The 22,852-nt window shown below is 40.2% G+C and overlaps 1 protein-coding gene across 1 annotated transcript in view; it reads left to right on the forward strand.

Moving 5' to 3' along the window:
* LOC308571752 (olfactory receptor 14A16-like) overlaps nucleotides 1-22,852 on the forward strand; it is a gene marked incomplete at both ends in the record, with an annotated part of 46,870 nt that overhangs the window by 11,488 nt on the left and 12,530 nt on the right. The window contains one exon of the mRNA XM_081167384.1: nucleotides 20,963-21,190. Coding sequence (XP_081023510.1) covers nucleotides 20,963-21,190 — 228 coding nt within the window. The remainder of the gene's footprint in view (nucleotides 1-20,962; nucleotides 21,191-22,852) is intronic.

Here is a 22,852-nt window from a genome sequence, read left to right on the forward strand (position 1 = left end):
TTTTGATACCCTTCCCTTCCTCTCTAGGAATGACAGCCCTGTTAATACTGGTAACCCTTTTGTTTCCATGAAATTGGCTTTCTCCATGCACACCAGCTCATCCTCCAGCATTGGAACATTCCCAGATTAAATCAGAAAATGGGGTGGCTTTTTGAATTCCATGAGTGCCATGGGAGAATTGTGACTGCTGGAGCATATGATAATGTCGCAGTGGCATCAGGCGATGCTGTGCTTTGAAACCCTACTTGTTGGCACTTCAAAATTGAGTGCAGCGCTTGTGAAAGCCCTTTGCTGCAAAGGGTGTTCAGACACCTACATTGCTCCTTTAAATCTCAGTTTATGCCTTCCTCAAGGAGGAGAAAGTTGTTTCCATTCCATGAGTATTGCTTATCTGTTCCAGCGGTGCTCTTAGAAGCAGCTTCATACTTCTCTGAAACCAGACGTTTAGAGGAGGAGAATGGCAAAACTGTTTGCAAAAAGCTTCAGACAGCTGCAGGAGCAGTGTAGGGTTGTTTGAAAGCCCTTTGCAAGCAGCTGCACAAAGAAGCAGTGGGAAACGGCTAAGAAAGGGCATTCAAACAACTTCAAACTGCTCCTTTTCACTTCTGATTTTAAAAAATTATATTCAGATGGGCTGGACACCTGTTAAACTATCATATGTTATAACTCTGCCACTATGCTGGAGGGAATGTGATGAAAAAGGTTTGGTCCTTCACATGTGGTGGGATTGCCCTATAGCTCAAAATTTTTGGAAGGTTATTTTTGACCTAGGCAAAATTGCCAGCCAACCAAATCCTCAAACTAGATCTGACTTTGACACTCTTCTGCATTGGAAGTGGTTTTAGTCATTGAGACCATTTCTATTCAAATCAACTGTGGAGTGATTAATCCAACTCAGAACCAACCTCACTGGCCAACATTAATTTACAAATATAGATCAGTGATTACAGTATATTAAAACTGGATAGGTTTAAATTTAAACTACACAATATATATATATAGATTTAGAATAATAATTAACCATTAATTTATTTTTCCTGTTAGTTGCTTCTTGGTGTTTAGATCACGTGTTAGAACAATGAGAGAGAGAGAGAGAGATTACCTGAAATACAGGACAAAACTATATCAACACAGGATGTGGCATTTTCCATTGAAATAAGGGACAATCCTGTTGCATGAACAATCCAACTCACTTCCCAGAAATAAAATCACTAGTTAGTATTACAAATCCATTTCAATGATTACAATGCATAAAAACAGGATTGGAAGAAGGAGAAACAGACCGAATGTACACAACATAGACAACTAAAGGTTTAGAATAAGGATAAATAAAAATTACTTTAAAAAAGATTTAAAATATATAAAAAGGAATTCATATATTCATAGGGCTGCAAGAGTAATCTTATAATTATTGACGTTTGTTAACTGTTCATAAGAGCGCCATCCCATAATGGTTCTAGCTGAAACCAAATGTCAACTGTGATTAAGCCCACCCATTCCCAAAACCAACCTCACTAGCCAGCATTAATTTACAAATATAGCTCAGTGATTAAAGTGCCTTAAAATTGGATTGGACAATGGAGAAATGGACCAAAGGTAAACAGTACGAAAATGCATTTAAAGGTTAGAATAAGAATTGATCATCAATTCCCTTTTCCTGTTAATTGCTTCCTGGTGTTTAGATCAGGTCTTAGAACAATGATATAGCATTTGGGGAAGAAAATGCAAGCCAAGAGGCCAGTGCTGGAAGCCAAGATGGCAAACACCTCCACTGCCACAATGTATTTCCCTTTCGTGCTCAGATAACCTGGAATAAAGGAGACCCAGACACTGCAAAACACCAACATGCTGAACGTGATGAACTTGGCTTCATTGAAAGAATCAGGCAGCTTTCTGGCGAGGAAAGCGACAGTGAAGCTGATGATGGCCAAAAAGCCCAGGTAGCCAAGGACACAGTAGAACATGGTGATTGAACCTTCATTGCATTCAACGATGACGTGTCCAGACAGAGAGTGTGTGTCATGATTTGGGAATGGAGGAGAGACTGACAGCCAAGCAGTACAAATCCCTACTTGGATGAGGGAGCAGGAGAGAACAACAGCATTTGCCACCTTCTGCCCTAGCCATTTCCTCATTGTGTTGCCTGGCTTTGTGGCCAGAAAGGCCAAGATCACAATGATGGTCTTTGCCAGCACAGAAGAAACTGCAACCGAGAATACAATGCCAAAGGCTGTTTGCCGTAGAAGGCAAGTCACCATCCCAGGTTTGCCAATGAAGAGCAAGCAAGAAAGGAAGCAAAGCAGGATGGAGATGAGAAGAGTGATGGTAATGTTCTGGTTGTTGGCTTTGACAATGGAGGTATTCCAGTTCTTCACAAATGTGTATATCACCATACTGGTCACTACAGCAAAGGAAAGAGCTATGAAAATTAAAACAATCCCCAATGGCTCCTCATAGGTTAGGAAGGTGATAGACTTGTAAATACATTCATTTTTGTTCATATTGGAATATTGATCTTCTTGGCACTGGACACACTTATCTGCATCTAAAAGAACCAAAACAGTTTGATATATTCTATTCATCCATACAGCAATGTTTGCCTTTTGTAGAGATGCAACATTATTCATAGTCAAACTTCATTCACTTTTATGGGGTTGCCACTTTAGAAACATATACCAGTAAGCTGCCTTCTTGGTAAATGCATGCAATTTATCTAATTAGAATGATTTTTATGAAGCAATCAGTATCGGTATCAAACTTTAATTTGGTTCCAGACCAGCATAAGATAAAACATACAGATAAACTGAACACATGGGACCCAAAAGGGGTAAGGGATAAAAACTAGGAATTAAAAGGTGATTATATCATATATACTTTAAAATATAGAAACGGACAAACAGTTAAAAGCGACTATACGAAAGGGAGTGTGAAGGAGCACAGGTCTTGCAGTTTATGAAGCAATCTTATATACTGAATGGGTTATATTAGAACATTGATTAATTTATTAATATATTTGACAATTTAGGTACATGTGCATGGTATGGTTATTATTACTATTACTCTTATTACTATTAACATGTTATTTCTTTATTATATGAATACAAATAAAAATAAAATAAAAAACTGAGTTAAAATTAAATAGACAGATCTATGAAGACATCTTGGATATTTATATTCAGAATGCTATATTCAGAATATATTCAGACTACTGAAAAATCGTATTAATGTAAACACACATACTAATCCTGTTGCATTGAATGCAATGTACCCACTTCATCATAAAGATGCATTGACTCTGGGAACTAACGGGGTGGCGCCATCAGCAATGGTGGACTCCCTCTGAACCGGAGGGACCAGCTCCGCGTGAAACGGGTCCTTTCTGCTGCGGCGAAGCGGGGACCCTTTCAGAAATCACAGGCGGATGAAGCCTGTGACCGTGGGACTCGGCGGGCACCCTTAGCGCCCCCCAACCCGCAAAGGAACCCACTAACGGGCTCCGAAGCGAAGAGGGGGAAGTGGCGCAGTGCTGTGAGTCAATTGCTTTTTCCGTGGAGCGAAGCCGCATAGCCGTTGCAGGAGAGTGCTGCCTTTTTCCTGGGACAATTTGGCATCTAAAATAATCACCTGTGAGTACTTAAACATTGAACAATTGGACTTCAAATAAGAACTGGCGATTAGAAAGGAATTGGACTTAAAATTCACCTTAATTTGGTACTGAAACGGGAAGAAGAAGAAGAAGAAGAGTTTAGATTTGATATCCCGCCTTTCACTCCCTTTAAGGAGTCTCAAAGCGGCTAACATTCTCCTTTCCCTTCCTCCCCCACAACAAACACTTTGTGAGGTGAGTGGGGCTGAGAGACTTAGGGAAGGTCTAAACAGGAAGTCAGCCTTCCGTTTCCTTATAGTTAGAAGAAAGCAAAGATAACGTACACTAGAGCTTAGAAAATCACTTTCAAAGGATTGGTTTTCACCATTTAAAATCGTTGAACCCCCCTTTGGTAGCAGGAGAAGAAGGGGGATTTTTCTTGGACTGTTTAAACCTGCAGAAGTGAGTTTAAAGTAAAGTAACTTTCCACTGTCCTGACCCTGGAGTGGGGTGTCAGAATTGACGTTTTGAAGCTCATTGAACAGAGACAAAGGTTTTTGACAGATAGTTAAAAGAAGAGTAACATTGTGATTCCATTTTTTCCTTTCGCATCTTAAAGGAACAAATATTGACAAAATATCTTTAAAAAAGAAACTTTGTTGCTATTGTCCTTAAAAGAAAGAACAACCAGAAGTTTTCCCCCTAGAGGGGGACCGTGAAACTGTAACCAATTCTGGGGAGCTTGCAGCTGCTACAGATTACAACCGTGGGAAAGGACTTGTGACCTTGCAGGACAATGTTTTCAGAAGCACTGTTGGGTGCTTTCTGTAAAATAAATGCCCTATTGGATTAGTTAAGTCAGAAGACGGATTTGATGACTAATGCGGCCAGAACATTTGAACAGGTAGTGGGAAAATATATGGAGCCCACCCAGGAACTTAAACAGGAGTGTGTCCTGACAGAGCAGATGAGAGAAGAGGATGTTGCAGAATCTGGGGCACCAGAGATGGAGGGACTTTTGGCCCAGCAGGAAAATGAGCCTTTGGATTTGACAAATGAACTTGTAAAAAACCAGATTTGGAAAGACAAAGTTTGGACTGATTTGGAAATGGGGGGTTGGATTAACCCCCCTATACAGGGATGTTTGGACTTTCCGAGTCTGGCAATGGGCCGTCAGAGGTTTGGAGCTATTGGGACTTCCAAATTTGGAGGGAATTTGAAACATGTCTTAAAATACCACATGGAGTCTAGTCTGGACTATGGGAAAGGGGCTGATTTGTTGAAAGGGTCAAAAACACTACCAAGCTGGAGTTCCCACGAGTGAAAGGAAAATATGAAGAAGAGCTGCGGAAGGGACATGGAAGAGATTTGAAGGCCTCGGATATAAGATCACCAGGTTAATGTGCCAGACTAATGGGATAAAAAAGACTGACAATCCCGGGACCGGGGGGAGGGGACGCTGAAAGAAGATTGGATTGTTTTTATTTTCATTTTTTATCATTAGAAATGTTTTATAAAATTGATGAATGTTGGGAAAATGTTGAAATGAAAGTACTTGGCTCTTGTAAAAATGTTTTAAGAATTAGGTAAAAAGGTAATGGTTATGAGAAGTTGGTAAAAATTAAGATTTAAGTCTTAGGTTTTAAGGTATTTTATAAGATAAGATGAAAATAGAGTAAGGTAATGTAATGACAGAATATTATGAATTATGGAAAGGATTTGCTGCAACAATTATTAATCAAGATACAAGAGATGGGAGGAGGAGGAGGTCGTGGAAAGAAGGTAATGAAAGTGGAGAATTTGAAAATGATGGTTTTATTTTTTTCTTTTTCTTTTTCTTTTTCTTTTTCTGTTTTTGTCTTTTTTCCTTGTAACTTTAAAAAAAAATTCTTTTTTCAATAATTATCATTTTTTAAAAAAACATAAAGATGCTTTGACTCTGTTGCCCTTTTTACTTCTAAGATAACAAGTCATTTTTGCCAGTGTGGAAAATTCTTAGTCATTACCATACTGTTGTGAGGTTGTTGGGGGATTTGTGTGTGTGGTTGCAGTGGGAGGGATAGGCTATATGACCAAGTGCCTTCTAATTCTTAGATCCAGCAAGCATTCTATTGTTGGAATTGCCAGGCCAACCTCTAGGTGAAGTAATGGCCTAAATAGGGATCATGAAGGTAACAGAGGAAGTAGCTCTATGCCAGAAGACAAATGGGTGGGTCCCTTCCCTCATCTGGCTATTGATGAGAAGGACAAAGGCCCTAGTTGTGTGTGAGTGAGAGCTAGAATCTGGAAACAAGAAGCAGGCAGAAGCCTGGGAGGGAGAACTGTGCTTGATTTCTTTTTCCACCCAAGTCTGTGGCTATGGGAGAAGCAAGACCTTATTGCTGTGAATGCTGTGAGCCACTCCATTGTAGGCTCAGGTTGTGTGTGTGTGTGTGTAATTTCTTTCATTTCTTAGACTTAATAGTTGCTTCTTACCTGAAGGGTTCCAAGTGACTTATTACAATATATATATACAGTATATCATACCTTGGGAGTGGGGAATTGGGAGGAATCATATAATTCATTAATATTTCACATAACATAACATCCATTAAGAGAAAAATCATAATCAAATACTAAACAAGGCAATATTCAGAACCATCAGTTAAGAAGTAAACAAAACCTCAGGCTCCACCTAGTCCAAAAAATCATTCACATTAGACCAACATAAAGCATAATTCTAAAGACACTACAGTCTCCACTGTCCCTCATTCTGATGAAACAAAATCCTGTGTAAACCTCTCAAACCCCTAGAATCTACACCACTTGGAGATCAGGGATGGCATGCTGCAATACCATTCTTTGATAGAAAGTGTAATTACTTACATCCACTTTTTTGAATATATTAACCCAGATGTGAGTATTATTTTACATGACCACAAATCAAATGTTCAGTGTATTATCATGTAACATTAAGTTCACCACTTGATAATATCCACTCTAATGGGTTCAAGTGATATGAGATTACAGATCAATTTAAAGATTAATTTTATAATGTTAAAAATAAGCACTCACTGTTAAATATTCCCAAGCTAAAGAAATGTGCAGTGTCACATACCTGTCTCATTGGCTATCATGTCTTCTGGACACAGAGCACAGTCATAACAGCAAGGTGGTTCCCCCTTCCGAACTATCTTGCTGTGTCCCTGATGGCAGCCCTCGACACACTTCGACTGTGGTGGTACCTTATCATTTAATGAATGAAATAAAATTCAGAGATAGGTAGCACTAAACATTTTATATTAAGTAGTATTGCTATATTTTTACTTGACAGCTTGGAAATTCTGAGGGATCCCAGATCCTGCTGGGATGCAAGACTTTTAAAATTAGAGCCAAATTATATTTCATTTGAATAGACTTCAAAGTGTCACAAAAAGGAGTTCCAAGTGCTTTTTAACTAACATTTGAAGAAATGTGGTCAGCAAGGTATCCCCCCCCCATACATAAAACATAAAGAAATAATACTTCCTGACAGGAATGGAGCAACAACAACAACAACAACAACAACAACAACAACAACAACAACAACAACAACAACAACAACAACAATTTATTATTTATATCCTGCCCATCTGGCTGGGTTTTCCTAGCTACTCTGGGTGGCTCCCAGCAGAATATTAAAAACCGAATAAAACATCAAACATTAAAAACTTCCCTAAACAGGGCTGCCTACAGCTGCCTACAACATCAGATAGTTGTTTATTTCTTTGACATCTGATGGGAGGGTGTTCCACAGGGCGGGCACCACCACTGAGAAGGCCCTCTGCCTGGTTCCTTGTAACCTCACTTCTCACAGTGAGGGAACTGACAGAAGGTCCTCGTGCTGGACCTCAGTGTCTGGGCTGAATGATGGGGGTGGAGATGCTCCTTCAGGTATACTGGGTCAAGGCCGTTTAGGGCTTTAAAGGTCAGCACCAACACTTTGAATTGTGCTAGGAAACGTCTTGGGAGCCAATGTAGGTCTTTCAAGACCGGTGCTATCTGGTCTCGGCGAACACTCCCAGTTACCAATCTAGCTGCCGCATTCCGAATTAGTTGTGGTTTCCGGGTCACCTTCAAAGGTAGCCCCACGTAGAGCACATTGCAGTAGTCCAAGCAGGATATAACTAGAGCATGCACCACTCTGGCGAGACAGCCTGTGAGCAGGTAGGGTCTCAGCTTGTGTACCAGATGGAGCTGGTAAACAGTTGCCCTGGACACAGTATCGACCTGCCCCTCCGTGGACAGCTGCTAGTCCAAAATGACTCCCAGGCTGCGCATCTGGTCCTTCAGGGCCACAGTTACCCCATAACAAATAAATTGTCAATTGGGTTGTGGGAGGGGGCATGAAAGCCTAAGGTTAAATAATTCCCTACCCTGGACTATATGGGGAGATTTCAGTATTGAAATAGTTACCCAGTTCACACATCATAAACCTCAAGTATTTTATATAGCAATAATGACATTAACAGCTTGATTCAAACGCAAGATCCACTGGGATGATAAAGCTTGGATTCAGTGGATCTTTCCCAGCTTAGCTAGGGCTGTGCTGACCTCAGCCATTAACCCAGCTCTGTTGGGCCTCAGACAACTCATTTGCATACAGATGTGTATACCTGCTGGAATCGTTTGTTCCACAAAATGGCATCCTCCATAATTTTGAGTTTTTGACTTGCTGATTTCCCCCCCACCTGAACTCTCAGAGCAGAGTGATTGGGGAAAACAAACCAGTTGAAGATATCATAGTAACCAGATGAAACCTCTCCATTTTCAATCAAGATTTCATGTCCAGCACCATTATTGAAGCAGATGCTTTTCAGGGCAGCATGGAGCTAAATTGGCAGAGGATACAATTAATCTGTTATCCTAAACTGGTTTAATCTACTACTCTGTTGTATAACATTTTGCAATTAGACATGAATATTATAAATCTGGGATGCAAGGAGTTCTCCACAGCTTCTTTTCAGCTGACTTCCTTTCAAAAGTATGAATTCTTAGTCAGCTTAAGATCATAGAATCATAGGATTGTAAAATTTGACCAGACCATGAGGGTCATCTAGTTCAAACCCTTGCAATGCCAGAACCATTTGCCCAATGTGAGGCTACGGAATACAAGGAGGAGTTGGATCTGGACAGCAGGAGTCCATTTATTCAATAGTACTTTCCTGCCTCTCCCTTGCTAAGACAGTTCCTGAGGATTGTGTAATCACTCAGAATGGTGCCGAATGTGACTTGCAGACAATAATAGAGAAACAGGGCATAGATGCTCATGTTACTATGGGTTTACCATCATACACTGTGCACCACTGTGCACTCTTTTTATTTAGTCCTCCACCCAAAGCTCTCCAGATGTTTCTTGTCTGTAATAATATATAAAGTTTTAGTGTCATATCCAACTAAATTGTAGTCAAAGTAGTTTCATGGAAATTAATGGTCCTAAGTAATGTCCCTTAATTTCAATGGATCAACTCCTGATATAACATTAGTCACCAGACTTCTTCTTCTTCCTACTACTACTATTAATTTATTTATACCCCGCCCATCTGGCTGGGTTTCCCCAGCCACTCTGGGCAGCTCCCAACAGAATATTAAAAACACGATAAAACACCAAACATTAAAAACTTTCCTAAACAGGGTAGCCTTCAGATGTCTTCTAAAAGTCAGATTTCATCTTTGACAAGAAATTCATTAGAATAATAGAGCTTACCTGCCATGGCTGAACATTTGTTGTGCCTCCTTGCAGCCTTGTTCTTTGTCTTGACCCATGAATGGAATGTAAAGCATGTGCTATAGCGTAGACAGCATTGTAGACACTATAGCTCTCCCCAGTCATATCTATCTCAAACATAATCACAGATGCTGTTTCCAGTTCCTCCTTTCCTGTACACCTTTTCCCATATTCACAATGTGCAAAGTTTTCATTGGGAAAAGTACAGGTAAATAGAAATCGCCAGAATATACAAAGGAAGTGCATCAGTGATGGATCAGGCTTTATGTTCTTGAGAAAATCATGGAATTCTGGCACTGGATCTCTGTGGGCTGAGAAATATAAGGTGCCACTGAAAGTAGCTGTAGGAAATCTGAAGAAACGTTGTTGGCTGAAATCCCACCGAGCAGTTATAATCCAAACTTTTGCAAAGTTGTCAGTCTTGAAGAACTCAGCATGCTCTATTTTGGTTATTAAATTCCAAAGAGAGCGGGAATTTCCACTGACAACAAGCACATTGACATCTCTTAAAAGTAGCAACCCTATTTTTGACACGTCTTTTTCTGAATCACGTTTTAGGTTTTCTACCCTGTGTGAGAAGGCAACACAAATGCCATTGTGGGCAAGTAGAGGTGTTAAAATCTGCAAAAATGTTTCTCCGTCATCATCATCTGAAACAAAGAGGCCAACCCATGTCCATTTGAAATGTAGGAGCAGCTGGACAATTGCATTGGGCTGAATGGTTTCACCAGGAGTCATCCGGTAGAGGGAAGGGAAATTAGTTTTACCCTTGAGTGTTGTGTCATACGCACCATAAGTGAGCTGATGGGGAAAACATGGCTGCTTAGATCTTGGAAAAATAACAAAATCTAGTATTTCCCCAAAGCATATGATTCCCAACTAAACATTTTAGCCTGTAAACTTATGCACGTGTCACTGAAGTCAGACTCATTGAACACAGAACTATTTCCACTGGTCATCTCTGCACCATCACACACCCATTGCTTACCATGATTCAGGGGTACCATCAGTAAAGTGAAACATATTTTACACAGGAAGGATCTCCCAGGATTTGGAAACTTGGATGTTCCAGTTGCTACCATCCAGTACATAAATAGCAGTGGGTTGGGCCAAACTACAGCATGGCCCTATTCTTCCTTTCAACATGATTAAAATAATTCATCTAATAGTACAACTTTTAAAATACATATTGTTTACATGAGAGTGTGGCAGATTAGCTGTAATGTTCATAACCAAACCTGATTGATTCAGTAAAAATAAATAAATTCAGAACCTCCATGGTGTATGTAGAATCATAGAATCATAGAATCATAGAATCATAGAATCATAGAATCATAGAGTTGGAATAGACCACAAGGGCCATCGAGTCCAACCCCCTGCCAAGCAGGAAACACCATCAGAGCACTCCTGACATATGGTTGTCAAGCCTCTGCTTAAAGACCTCCAAAGAAGGAGACTCCACCACACTCCTTGGCAGCAAATTCCACTGTCGAACAGCTCTTACTGTCAGGAAGTTCTTCCTAATGTTTAGGTGGAATCTTCTTTCTTGTAGTTTGGATCCATTGCTCCGTGTCCGCTTCTCTGGAGCAGCAGAAAACAACCTTTCTCCCTCCTCTATATGACATCCTTTTATATATTTGAACATGGCTATCATATCACCCCTTAAGCTCCTCTTCTCCAGGCTAAACATGCCCAGCTCCCTTAGCCGTTCCTCATAAGGCATCATTTCCATGCCTCTGACCATTTTGGTTGCCCTCCTCTGGACACGTTCCAGTTTGTCAGTGTATGGGGGGGGGGGTTAATTACAAATCACTGAAAATATATGCTTACAAATACCTGTGGGATCTTGTACAGATTCAAAATGGTGAAATCTGCTTTACATCTTCTACAATGAGAGTGCTAAGTGACAGATAAGAGATCTATTGATCCTTGCCCCCAGTTTGTATATGATCACATACATACCTGAGGAATCTTGTATTGATCCAAGATGGTGGCCAGTTGGTTGGCATCTTCTACAGTGAGACCTCCAATGACAGACAACACATCCTCATTCATATTATTATTATTAATTCCATTCATTTGTTGTGTGAACAGTAGGTCCAGCAAGCTCTCATATGTGCTGCGTGCATCAAACAGGTTGTCATAGATGTTGAAACCCAGAGAGACATTAGACAAGAGTTTGGGGTTCTTATTGATCTCACGAATGGCAAAAATCAGCGAGAACACTGGCTGATAATTTTTAAGCACTGGACTGCAATGAGATTGACAGTGAGTCATAAGGCCTTCTACCAGAGATTATTTGCACTAATCTTACACCCTGAAAGGTTGCTGAACACCTGATCCCCACTCAAATGACAAAAGAATTATATATGAGGTTGTAGGGTTGCCCATTTGAGTAGTAGAAAACTGAGTAGTATGTTTTATCTGAAGGCATCTGTACAGTTAACAGAGAAGCTGGGCAACTGGTTGAGGGGAAATAGAAGATATATCATTCCACCAATAACTGATCTATTAGCTAGTTTGTGTCACTTGTGCTTAAATAACTAACACAAGAAAGCAAGAATGCTAATGTTGATGAATGCTCGACGGGGATCCTTGAACTGTAAAAAATAATAATTCATCAGTCAAGCCTCCTGATGCCTGAAAAATCCTCTACAAATAGAAATTCAACTTCCCCATTTCTGTAGAAGCAGGCTAAGATGGGAGGGGACTACTTTTTGGAATGTTTCATACAAGAGTATGATAGAAGAACATATACTTTGCATGCACAAAGTCTTCAATGCAATCCTTGATATCTCCATGAAGGTCTGGGAAGGACTCATTCCTGAGACACAGGGCAACTACTACCATGGAGCAGAGATAGAACTGAGCTAGATAGACCAATGCTTTGACTCGGTATTAGTAGCTTCCTGTACTCTGCTCTGGTCTTATGCAGCAGATTATGTCCCTAATCATTATATGGTGAATACATTTTCTGCTACTACTTTTTAGTTAAAAAATAACTTACTTATAAGTTGTACGATGCCTTTCTGGTTTTATTTTCAAGCTGAATGATTCAGAAATAGTATATATTAGAGAGAAGATTCCACCTATTATAACTTCTCCTGGATTGTATAATTTATCTTGGATGCTTCTATCATAACTACAGTTGCCTTTCATGTCTTTGGATGCAAGAGAAGGGAGTAGGAGCAGCAATAAAAGCAGCACCAAGAGCCACTTGAGTCTCCCCAGTCCACAGCCACACACTGACATTCTCAGATCTACTCCCTGCTACAATGGTCCCTGCAGTTGGCACACAACCAAACATTCACATAAGAATCACATCAACACAGAAACTGTGGAGAAATATGTTCTACTTGAAAGTGATGAAAGAAGAGGATATAGCCATGCCTCCCAGTGGACCTAATCCCACTCTGATTGGCACACTGGGACGTCAGGAGAGAACCAGGTTCAGAATCTAATCACATGTGCTTCTAATCTGGGAAAAAATTGTATCCTGATTCTTCTAAAATTAAGATTAATAACAGTTATTTTGAAAATTATAGAGTAGTGAATCAACTTCAGGGGCCATAGTTTCTACTTCTGGGGGGAGGGGGGAAAACATGTTTACAAGATTTACGTGAATATACTTTCTGGTTCACTTTTAGTAGGTACTGGAAAACTTTACGTCTATTGAACCAGTGAACATAGCATATAACATAACATTCATTGAATGTCAATAGCATACCATCCAACATTCCTCAGAAAATAGGGACATTCTGTGTATAACCCAATTATAAAGGTCTAGACAAGACTAAAACAAAGCTCTTTTTTAGTGCAATCATAAGGAAAAGGATACCATGTTAATGTTGTGCAGGGCAGCATAATTATTAATATTCTAACTCATTCATAATGCTAAAGTAAGAAATAAAATGTCTGTACTGCTGCAAAAAATAACAAGTGTCAGAAATTACACCTTCTGGGCCCAGTGGTGTGGGTAGAGGAATACAGCTGCTTCTGCAAAGGTGCTCTGATCAAAAAGTGGGAGACAAAATTTCCATGCCTCCAGGTTTGCCCCAAGGCAACATAAATCTTCAGGCTTATGGTCCAAATGTAACATTTGGGAGTGTTAGTACTTGTCTGGAGCTCAGATCAACTCCTTTTCTATATCTTAAATACACTTTGTTCACAGCAAGTTCATGAGGGGTTTAGAGGGTATGAAGGTGGTTCTGGTTCTGCTATCTTAAACAAACAGATTTACTGCCAAGGATGAGGGAAGCTTCCATTCAGATAATATAATGACTCCTGTCCTGTACCCAGTATACTAACGGGAGCTGCAATTTTTCTAATTTCTCTATTGCAACTTATATAATCAATATTGGAGTTTCCTGTGATGAGGGATCAATTGTTAAACCACTCTGGGAGTGGTAGCTCTGGAAAGGGAATCCACACCTACTGAAGAAAATGGAATATTTCTTTCTTAGAAGTTTTGATCAATCCAAATAATTTTGACATGGCAATTTTCATATCCTTGTTTCGCATGCTGTAGATCACTGGGTTCAGCAGTGGTGGAACCACAGAATATATCACAGCAAAAGACAAATCTTGCTGTGATGTGGTACTATACATAGGACTTAGGTAAGCAAACCACCCAGTTAATAACAACATGGAGATAACAATGAGGTGAGGAAGACAAGTTGAGAAGACTTTTTGCCTTCCCTGAATAGAAGGCATTTTTAACACAGCGTTGAAAATATAGACATAAGTTACAACAATGAAGAAGAGGCAACCTGATTCAATGAAAATACTCAGCACGATAGCTCCAATTTCTTTTAGGTTCAAACCAGAGCAGGAGAGCTTTAGCAACTGTGGGATTTCACAGAAAAACTGTTTGACAACACTGGAGCAGAAGGGGGTTGCAAAGGTGCATCCAGTGTGTAACACAGCACAGAGAAGACCAGTGATCCATACACAGGCAATCATGTGGACACAGGCTTGCTTGTTCACCAGCTTCTCATATTGTAATGGGTTGCAAATGGCAACATACCGATCATATGCCATGACGGTCAGGAGAGAGAAGTTGGATGCTAAAAAGAAGACAAATAAGAGAACTTGAGCAACACACCCAGAGTAAGAAATGTGTCTGGTATTCATGAGGGAATTAGCCATGGAATTGGGAACAACGACTGAAACAGATCCAAGGTCCTGTATGGCCAAGTTCATCAGAAAGAAGTACATGGGGGTGTGCAGTCGGTGGTCGAAAGCTACTGCAGAGATGATGAGAAGGTTCCCTGTTACTGTAGCCAAGTACAAAACCAGGAATAGAAGGAAGTGAAAAATCTGCATTTCCCGAACCTCTGAAAACTCTTCGAGCAGGAACTCTGATACAAAGGACTGGTTCACCATGGTTTATGCCTCATGAAAGTGTGGGCTGCCTGTCGAAGGAAGCAGTCAACTTTTAAAATAATAGCACAGTGCTGTAAGAAGACAGGCTTCACTTGCTTGGATTGGGAAATTTCAATTTGTTATTACTGTGATTGTTTTTATGTCTGCAGAATTCATTCCAATTTATGGCTGTTATTTTGAGACATTTGTCATGCTCTGAATCTGACAGCCAGGCATTGGCAAGGAGAAGAAAACAGGGAGAAAGTAGGAGGAAAAGAAAGAAAGAAAGAAAGAAAGGAAGGAAGGAAGGAAGGAAGGAAGGAAGGAAGGAAGGAAGGAAGGAAGGAAGGAAGGAAGGAAGGAAAGCAGGAAGGCAGGCAGGCAGGCAGGCAGGCAGGAAGGAAGGAAGGAAGGAAGGAAGGATGGTGTGGCAGAAGATGATAGAATAGGAGATAGCAGGGTTTGCTCTGGGTTTGCTCTGAATAGAAATACCCATTAGCTCAACCACTACCTTATACACAATTGCTTACATCTTTAGCGAGAGTATATTTTGCATGAAACAAGGAGGCTGTAATAGCAATAGGTGTGTGGACTATGCCAAGAAATTGAGACCCTGACAGGGAAGCAGCTCTTCCTATCCTTATCAGAGTGGGCACAGTAACAACATATTCCATGTGTTAAGGGTTTATCAGGTCTGTTTGCCATAGATTTTTGATTCCAGCAGATACCATGATGGGGGAGTCATAGGTCCAGGTGTAAATCTACTATGAAACTCATGAAGCTTCAGCTTCAGGGCCCCTAATCCCAGAGAGGCTCCAGAAGAGACTTTATTCACACAAGTATATGACAGCTCTCTATTTTTCATCCCCCCGATAACTTTGTAAACTATAAGGCATAGGAAATATTTATCTACACCAGTGACTTTGACACGTGAGATTATCCAGTAGAGCAGTTTTAATCAAAATATGAGATGTAGTAGTAGGACCCCTAAAATATAGGTCTGCCACTGCATAAGTCTTTAATAAAGCTTTTTGAAGGCTCCAACTTTAGTTGTGTTTGAAAGGAATGGTTCCTAAAGAGAGAGAGTGTCTGTGTTCTCTATGATATTAGCCACTTTGCTACTCATTGCAATATATTGGCAGTGGAGCGGGAGAATTGACTCACTTAAGAGGATGGTACTGTATATCAAATTATTGGAATTTGCAACTTTAAGCAAACAGACCTGAATCTTATGGGTAGGATAGGGGAGAGAAAAAACAAATACACATTGTTCAAGAAATTTTGGAATAGTAAGTGAAGGAAGATAGGCTACAATACTTCTCCCCACCCCCTTCTGCCTTTTATGAGAAAAAGAGAGAGAGTCAGGTTGTCCTCTAGATGTTGCTGGACAACAACTCCCTCCATCCCTGACTTAAGAAATGGAGCTGACCAAAGTTGGAGTCCAGCAACAGCTGCAGGGCCACCAGTTCCTCACCACCAGTTTAATGAATGTAATGCAAGGTATGGTTATGGTCTTCCTCAATTAAGGTGGATCTGAATTCTGCATGAATTATAAAACCACTGTGTCATTCTTTTTTTAACATTTATTAAATTTGTAAGGATTTGTCTTCTCACTTGGTTATTTATTCATGAATAGTTTAAACAATTCATTATTTACTCATTTACTTAACTTTTCTTTTTCCAGACCTACGTATGCTTCCTTCCTTCTCTTTGCTTGTCTTCTTTTAAATGTTGAAATATTAATTGGTATTTTGTAATCTTTTTATATTTAAGAAAATGGAATTTAACAAAAAGAAAGGAAAGTAAATTAAAGCCAGCTTATTCCAAATTGCTGTGGTTACATTACAGATTACCTTGAATGTATGCCAAGATTCACATGTTGGTATAAGAATATTCCCATATTCAGGCATACAACTCATATAAGTACTCTGAGATATGCCTGTATGCCATGGGCATACAGAGTGATGAGGGGGAAAGATATTGTATTAATTGGAAAAAAACAACAAGGTGTTTCTTTCTGGAGGGGAGAAGTATACAGTATACCTTATTTTTATTAGGTGAGCAATTCATAAACTATTAATGGAATATATTCCTACCTTTTTAAAAAGAAACCTGCCTTATAAATAGTCGGACCACAAATACATCCACCTGAGCATTGTCTGTACTGGCTGGCTTCTGCTCTCTGGGATTTCACAGAATTGTCTTCCCCAGCATTTCCAGGAGATTGCAAGGTTCTGAGTTTGGAGCTCTGCCTGCAAAGCATGTCCTCTATCAATGAATCACAGTCCCTCCTCCTCCTTCTTCAGATATTTCTTTCAACTTCAGATGCACTTCTCCTTCAGCACTGTTAGAGCTATCTAGTCACCAATGAAACTGTACAAATGTTCACCATCACTTTGGTATATGAAGGCAATATGAATTTGACAACATGCTAAGGAGGTTTATTAATATCTATCTTGTGTTCCTAGAGATTTGCTCTCAGGAGTCCAACATAGCTCAGTAGCAGGGACATTAAGTGACTCTCTGGTCTGTATTTTTTTACTAATGTAATTAGGAAAAACTGGCTCTGTTTGTTTATCTTAGAATGTCAGGACATTGAAAGGAACAAAATCTATCCCTGCTCATAGCTCTTTAGTCCAATTTATTTGCTAAGAACCATTGGTTATCACAAAAATATAGAACTACAAATAGTATTAGGATAAGGTAAAGGTAAAGGGACGCCTGACAGTTAAGTCCAGTTGCAAACGACTCTGGGCTTGCGGTGCTCATCTCGCTTTACAGGCCGAGGGAGCCGGTGTTTGTCCGCTTCCACAGACAGTTTTTCTGGGTCATGTGGCCAGCATGACTAAGCTGCTTCTAGCGAAGCCAGAGCAGTGCATGGAAACACTGTTTACCTTCCCGCCGGAGCTGTACCTATTTATCTACTTGCACTGCATGCTTTCGAACTGCTAGGTTGGCAGGACCTGGGACCGAACAATGGGAGCTCACCCCGTCACAGGGCCTCAAATCGCCAACCTTCCGATCAGCAAGTCCAAGTGGCACAGTGGTTTAAACCACAGCGCCACCCGCGTCCAATAGTATTAGGATACATTTTAGCATATCTGGTCCACAGAACATGGGGACTTTTGTATAATACATTGGGCTGCTAAGACAGACATATAAACTTTATATGTATAGTCGTATCTCGGAATTCAAACGGAACCAGTTCCGGAAGTTTGTTCGACTTCTGAAACGTTCGGAAACCAAGGTGGAGCTTCTGATTGGTTTCCGATTGCACAGGTGCGCTGGAAACAATAGTGGAAGCCACACCAGATGTTTGGCTTCCAAAAAAAAGTTCAAAAATCAGAACACTCACTTCTCATTTTCGATTGTTCAAAAGATGGAATGTTCGGCTTCTGAGACATTCGGGATCCAAGGTATGATTGTAATGTGTTTATCCCCAACCTCGAGCAAATAACAAATTCTTTCCCTACAATTCAAGAAGGAAACTCTGTAAAGAATTCCACTCAGAAATACGTTCCTAAGAGAATTATACAGGGAGCAGTACAGTAGATAATGAAGAATGCTGCACATGTTGACATTGGATATCTCTACATCAAGAGTTTTGAACCTCTCTATTCAGCCCTCAGGAGTCTTCTTAGGCTATGTCTAATTATAAAGACACACACTCAATGGCCTTGCTCCATACAATGACCCCACTCCTGGACACATTCTTCACTCACTTTGTTCTGAGCCCTCCTTCGGTATTTTTGCCAAGCTGGAAATGTGTCACTGATCTGTGATAATGACTTTTGTCTGTCTGTATGACAAGGGTGTGTGAAGAAGCTATGGCTATAGAAGGTACAGGGAACCAGGTAGAGGACATTCTTGGTAGTGGCACCCGCCACCAGATGTCAAAGAGAAAAACAACTACCAGACTTTTAGAAGACATCTGAAGGTAGCCCTGTTTAGGGAAGCTTTTAATGTTTGACAGACTATTGTATTTTAATATTTTGTTGGAAGCAGCCCATAGTGGCTGGGGAAACCCAGCCAGATGGATGGGGTATAAAATAACAACAACAACAACAACAACAACAACAACAACAACAACAACAGCAGCAGCAGCAACAACAACAACAACAACTTCTGTGTAACTGGAGTGCAGCCATTAAAAAGTCTACATGGGGAAAGTTCTAAAGTTCTGGCATTGGTTTGTTCTGTTACAAAGAGAACATCAAAGTTCAAATCATTTCCACTTAATGCAAATCAAGAAGGTTATATGAGGGACCAAGAATGAGGGCTACTGGTGAAAGGTCAGAAATTTAAAGGTCCATAGTTCAATGGCAGGGCATCTACTCTGCAAGTCAGGGTTCAATCCACATGCCCAGGTACAGCTGCGAAAGACCCTTACCTGAAATCCTGGATAGCTGTTGCCAACAAGAATATTGTGGTTTGAGTCAGCATAAGGCAGGTCTACCCACAACCCCAAATTTATCTTTGTTATCACCTGCATTCTGAAGCATATTATTGTTGTTTAACAGCTAAATGTTTGACCTTCATGGCCAAGTTCAGATATTTACTCAGAGTGAAAATCCCATTATGATAGTAGAAGCATAGGCCACTGCACCATAATTGTAACGTAATCTGTGATGAAGGTGCAGAATATGAATTTCCATACATATGAAATTCCTATTCACATGCTTTCTCATTATTTCAAGGAGGAAGCATGACAGTACTCAGACCTCTGCACATCAAGTCATAGAACATGCCCCTACATTTCATACTAAAAATTGGAAAATGTTGTGTGTATATGCATGCCAAGAAGAACTTGAGTCTCATGAGTACTCTGTCATTTTAATACCCCTACATGGAGTCAACCTGTGCTAATTATATCTGCAGAACTACAGACCACAAAGTTATTTTTTTCCTAGTGTATGCCTCAGTGCGTTTCCACTGCTGCACTGAACTCTTGAGAATAAGTCTCTGGGAACACAAACCATGTATATAAATTAGCCACTGTCCTATGGTGACATCTACTGTTGCCACAGAAAGAATTGTTCATTGCCATGAATGGTAAGGGACACAGTACTCTAAAATGGTAGAGACGATACTGCTTCTGGAGCTGAAAGAAATCCATGAAGAAGAAAACTTGTAAGTTATTTATAGATATAACTTTCGAGAGAGTGGTTTCCTTGTGGCAGGGATACTTTGGGCAGTTAGAGTAATGTATGCAAGCTAGTAACAGAGATCAGGTCTACTGTGCAGATAATCTCAATCAGCACCATGATGAGAAAGCATGTGAATAATGAGAAAGCATGTGAATAGAAATTTCATATGTATGGAAATTCAGATTCTGCACCTTCATTACAGATTACCTCTAGCATGGAGACTTTCACTGAATTGATAATGATGTAGTATTCCCATATGTCCAGAAAAACCTGGACATGTCCTCATTTTGGGGAGCAACATGCCATCCAGGTGGATTTTTACATTTTAATGGAAATGTATGGGGTTTTTTGCTTGGGAGCAGCTTGGGCTTGGACTTGCCCTGGGAAGCTTGGGCCTGGGAGGCTTCTGCTCCTCAATTTCTCAAAGGTTCAGGATCTGCATATTCTTCATATCTGCATATTTGTACATGGCAATTCTATCAAGCATTTTTCTCTTTTTGTGGAAACCCTGTCCTGTCAGCTGCATGTTGCTGCATCTGGGAGAATGCTTTTGGCCAGCTGAGGTGAGCAGGATTTTCTGTTGTGTGTGCACATACATATCAGTTCCCATGTCATGGCCTTGGACATGCCTCTATGCAGCCTCTTTCTCCTTTTTTATTTTTTTTATTAAACACACTCATGAGTGAAACATACTCATCAGAGTGGAGGATTTCTTGTGGAGAACGGGCTAACAAAGCAGACCCTGCAATCAGCGGAATTGCACCCTCCATCACTAACCCAGCAGCCACTGCTCAATCTGTAAGCCCAACAAATCCGCCTAACTGGACCAAAGTCTAAATTTCTTGATTTTGGTCAGGATTCAGCCAAATCTAATGTATTAGTCTTCTAGGGTGACAATTATTGCTTTACTGTTCCCATGTGTGTGAAATTCTGTGAACAAGGAGATTTCAGTGAATACAAGAACATGTTTTTGGGTTTTTTAAGGACCTTGGCCATAATGATTTAGTTTTAATTTTCCTCCTTCCTTTTACAGGCCTTCTAAAAAGTGCAAAAATGTTCAATACCACCACAGTGACTGACTTTGTGCTCCTTGAATTTTCAGAGACTTGGGAACTGCAGATTCTGCACTTCATTATATTTCTAGTATTGTACTTGGCAAGCTTAATGGGGAACCTTCTCATAATTTCTGCAGTAGCTTCTGATCACCACTTGCACAGACCAATGTATTTCTTTATGATGAACTTGGCTATTCAGGACCTTGGACAAGTTTCAGTTATTGTTCCCAAATCCATGGCCAATTCCCTCTTAAATACTAGGCAAATTTCTTATTCTGGATGTGTAGCTCAGATCCTTTTGTTCAACTTCTTTATATCATCCAACTTCTTCCTTCTCACACTCATGGCTTATGATCGGTATGTTGCCATCTGCAATCCATTGTACTATGAGATGGTGATGAATAAGCAAGCCTACATGCAAGCGGTGGCCTGTGTGTGGATCAGTGGTTTTCTCCATGCAGTGCTACACACCAGCAGCACCTTTGCAGCCCCATTTTGCTCCAATGTTGTCAATCAGTTTTTCTGTGAAATTCCACAGTTACTGAAGCTTGCATGCTCAGATTTATACCTAATTGAAATTGGAGCTGTTATGCTGAGCTTTATCATCGGGCTAGGCTGTTTTACCTTCATCATAGTAACTTATGTGCAGATTTTCTATGCAGTGTTAAGAATTCCCTCTGTGCAGGGAAGGCAAAAGGCTTACTCAACTTGCATTCCCCACCTCACTGTCATCTTCACGTTATTCTTTACCGGATTCTTTGCCTACCTGCAGTCTACCTCTGTTCTGAATTTGGTATTTACTATGGTATATTCAATGGTTCCACCCATGCTGAATCCAGTGATTTACAGTATGAGAAACAAAGAGATCAAGGCTGCCATGTCAAAGTTATTAGGTTTTAGTCAAAGTACATCATCAAGCCTTTTTTAACTGTATGTGTTTAAGTCTTCATCTCAACAGTGATGCACAATGATTTCTAATAAATTTATTACATTTTTATCCTCCCCCCTTTTTTTCTTTATTCAAAATGGACTTCAGGACAATATTCCTGTTGTTATGAAACAACAAACCAACAATACAATAAAAATTAAGGGGAAGGAACAAAACCATTCAACCTATTTAAAAATACCCCAATCTAAAAATGGGTTAACATTGCTCCAAAAAAAGGATACAGTGTTCGTGCTTAGTTGGTGCTCCCCGTCTTGGAGGGGAGGAATTTGACATTTGGAGCACCACCCCAGACAAGACCCTCTCTTTTGTACGCATATGATGTTCTTTTCCTAATGATGGAGCACAAAGGCAGGCTTCCTCTTAACAGTCTTAATACATGAACAGGAGGAAGTAAAAATCTTACATCTTTAAAAGTGCTTTCTCTGAAGGGTGACTGAGCCATTTTATATTGTATACTATACAGAATGTATGTGATTTGATGCTTTTATGATCTGTTTTTATATAAAGATAATAATGGTTATGTACTTTTTTTATAACGTATGATTTTAAAATATATGTTTTTGTGGTACACCACCTTGCTCGCGATCACTGCGGATGGTGACAGCAGTCACAAAATTAAAAGGTGCCTGCTCCTTGGGAGAAAGGCGATGGCAAACCTAGACAGCGTCTTAAAAAGCAGAGACATCACCTTGCCAACAAAGGTCCGTATAGTTAAAGCCATGGTTTTCCCAGTAGTGATGTAGGGAAGTGAGAGCTGGACCATAAAGAAGGCCGATCGCCAAAGAATTGATGTTTTTGAATTAAGGTGCTGGAGGAGACTCTTGAGATTCCCATGGACTGCAAGAAGATCAAACGTATCCATTCTTAAGGAAATCAGCCCTGAGTGCTCACTGGAAGGACAGATCGTGAAGCTGAGGCTCCAATACTTTAGCCACCTCATGAGAAAAGAAGACTCCCTGGAGAAGACCCTGATGTTGGGAAAGATTGAGGGCACAAGAAGAAGGG

This window comes from Podarcis bocagei (genome assembly GCF_964188305.1).
Source record: "Podarcis bocagei genome assembly, chromosome: 13".
In the NCBI taxonomy this organism is placed as follows: Eukaryota; Metazoa; Chordata; class Lepidosauria; order Squamata; family Lacertidae; genus Podarcis; species Podarcis bocagei.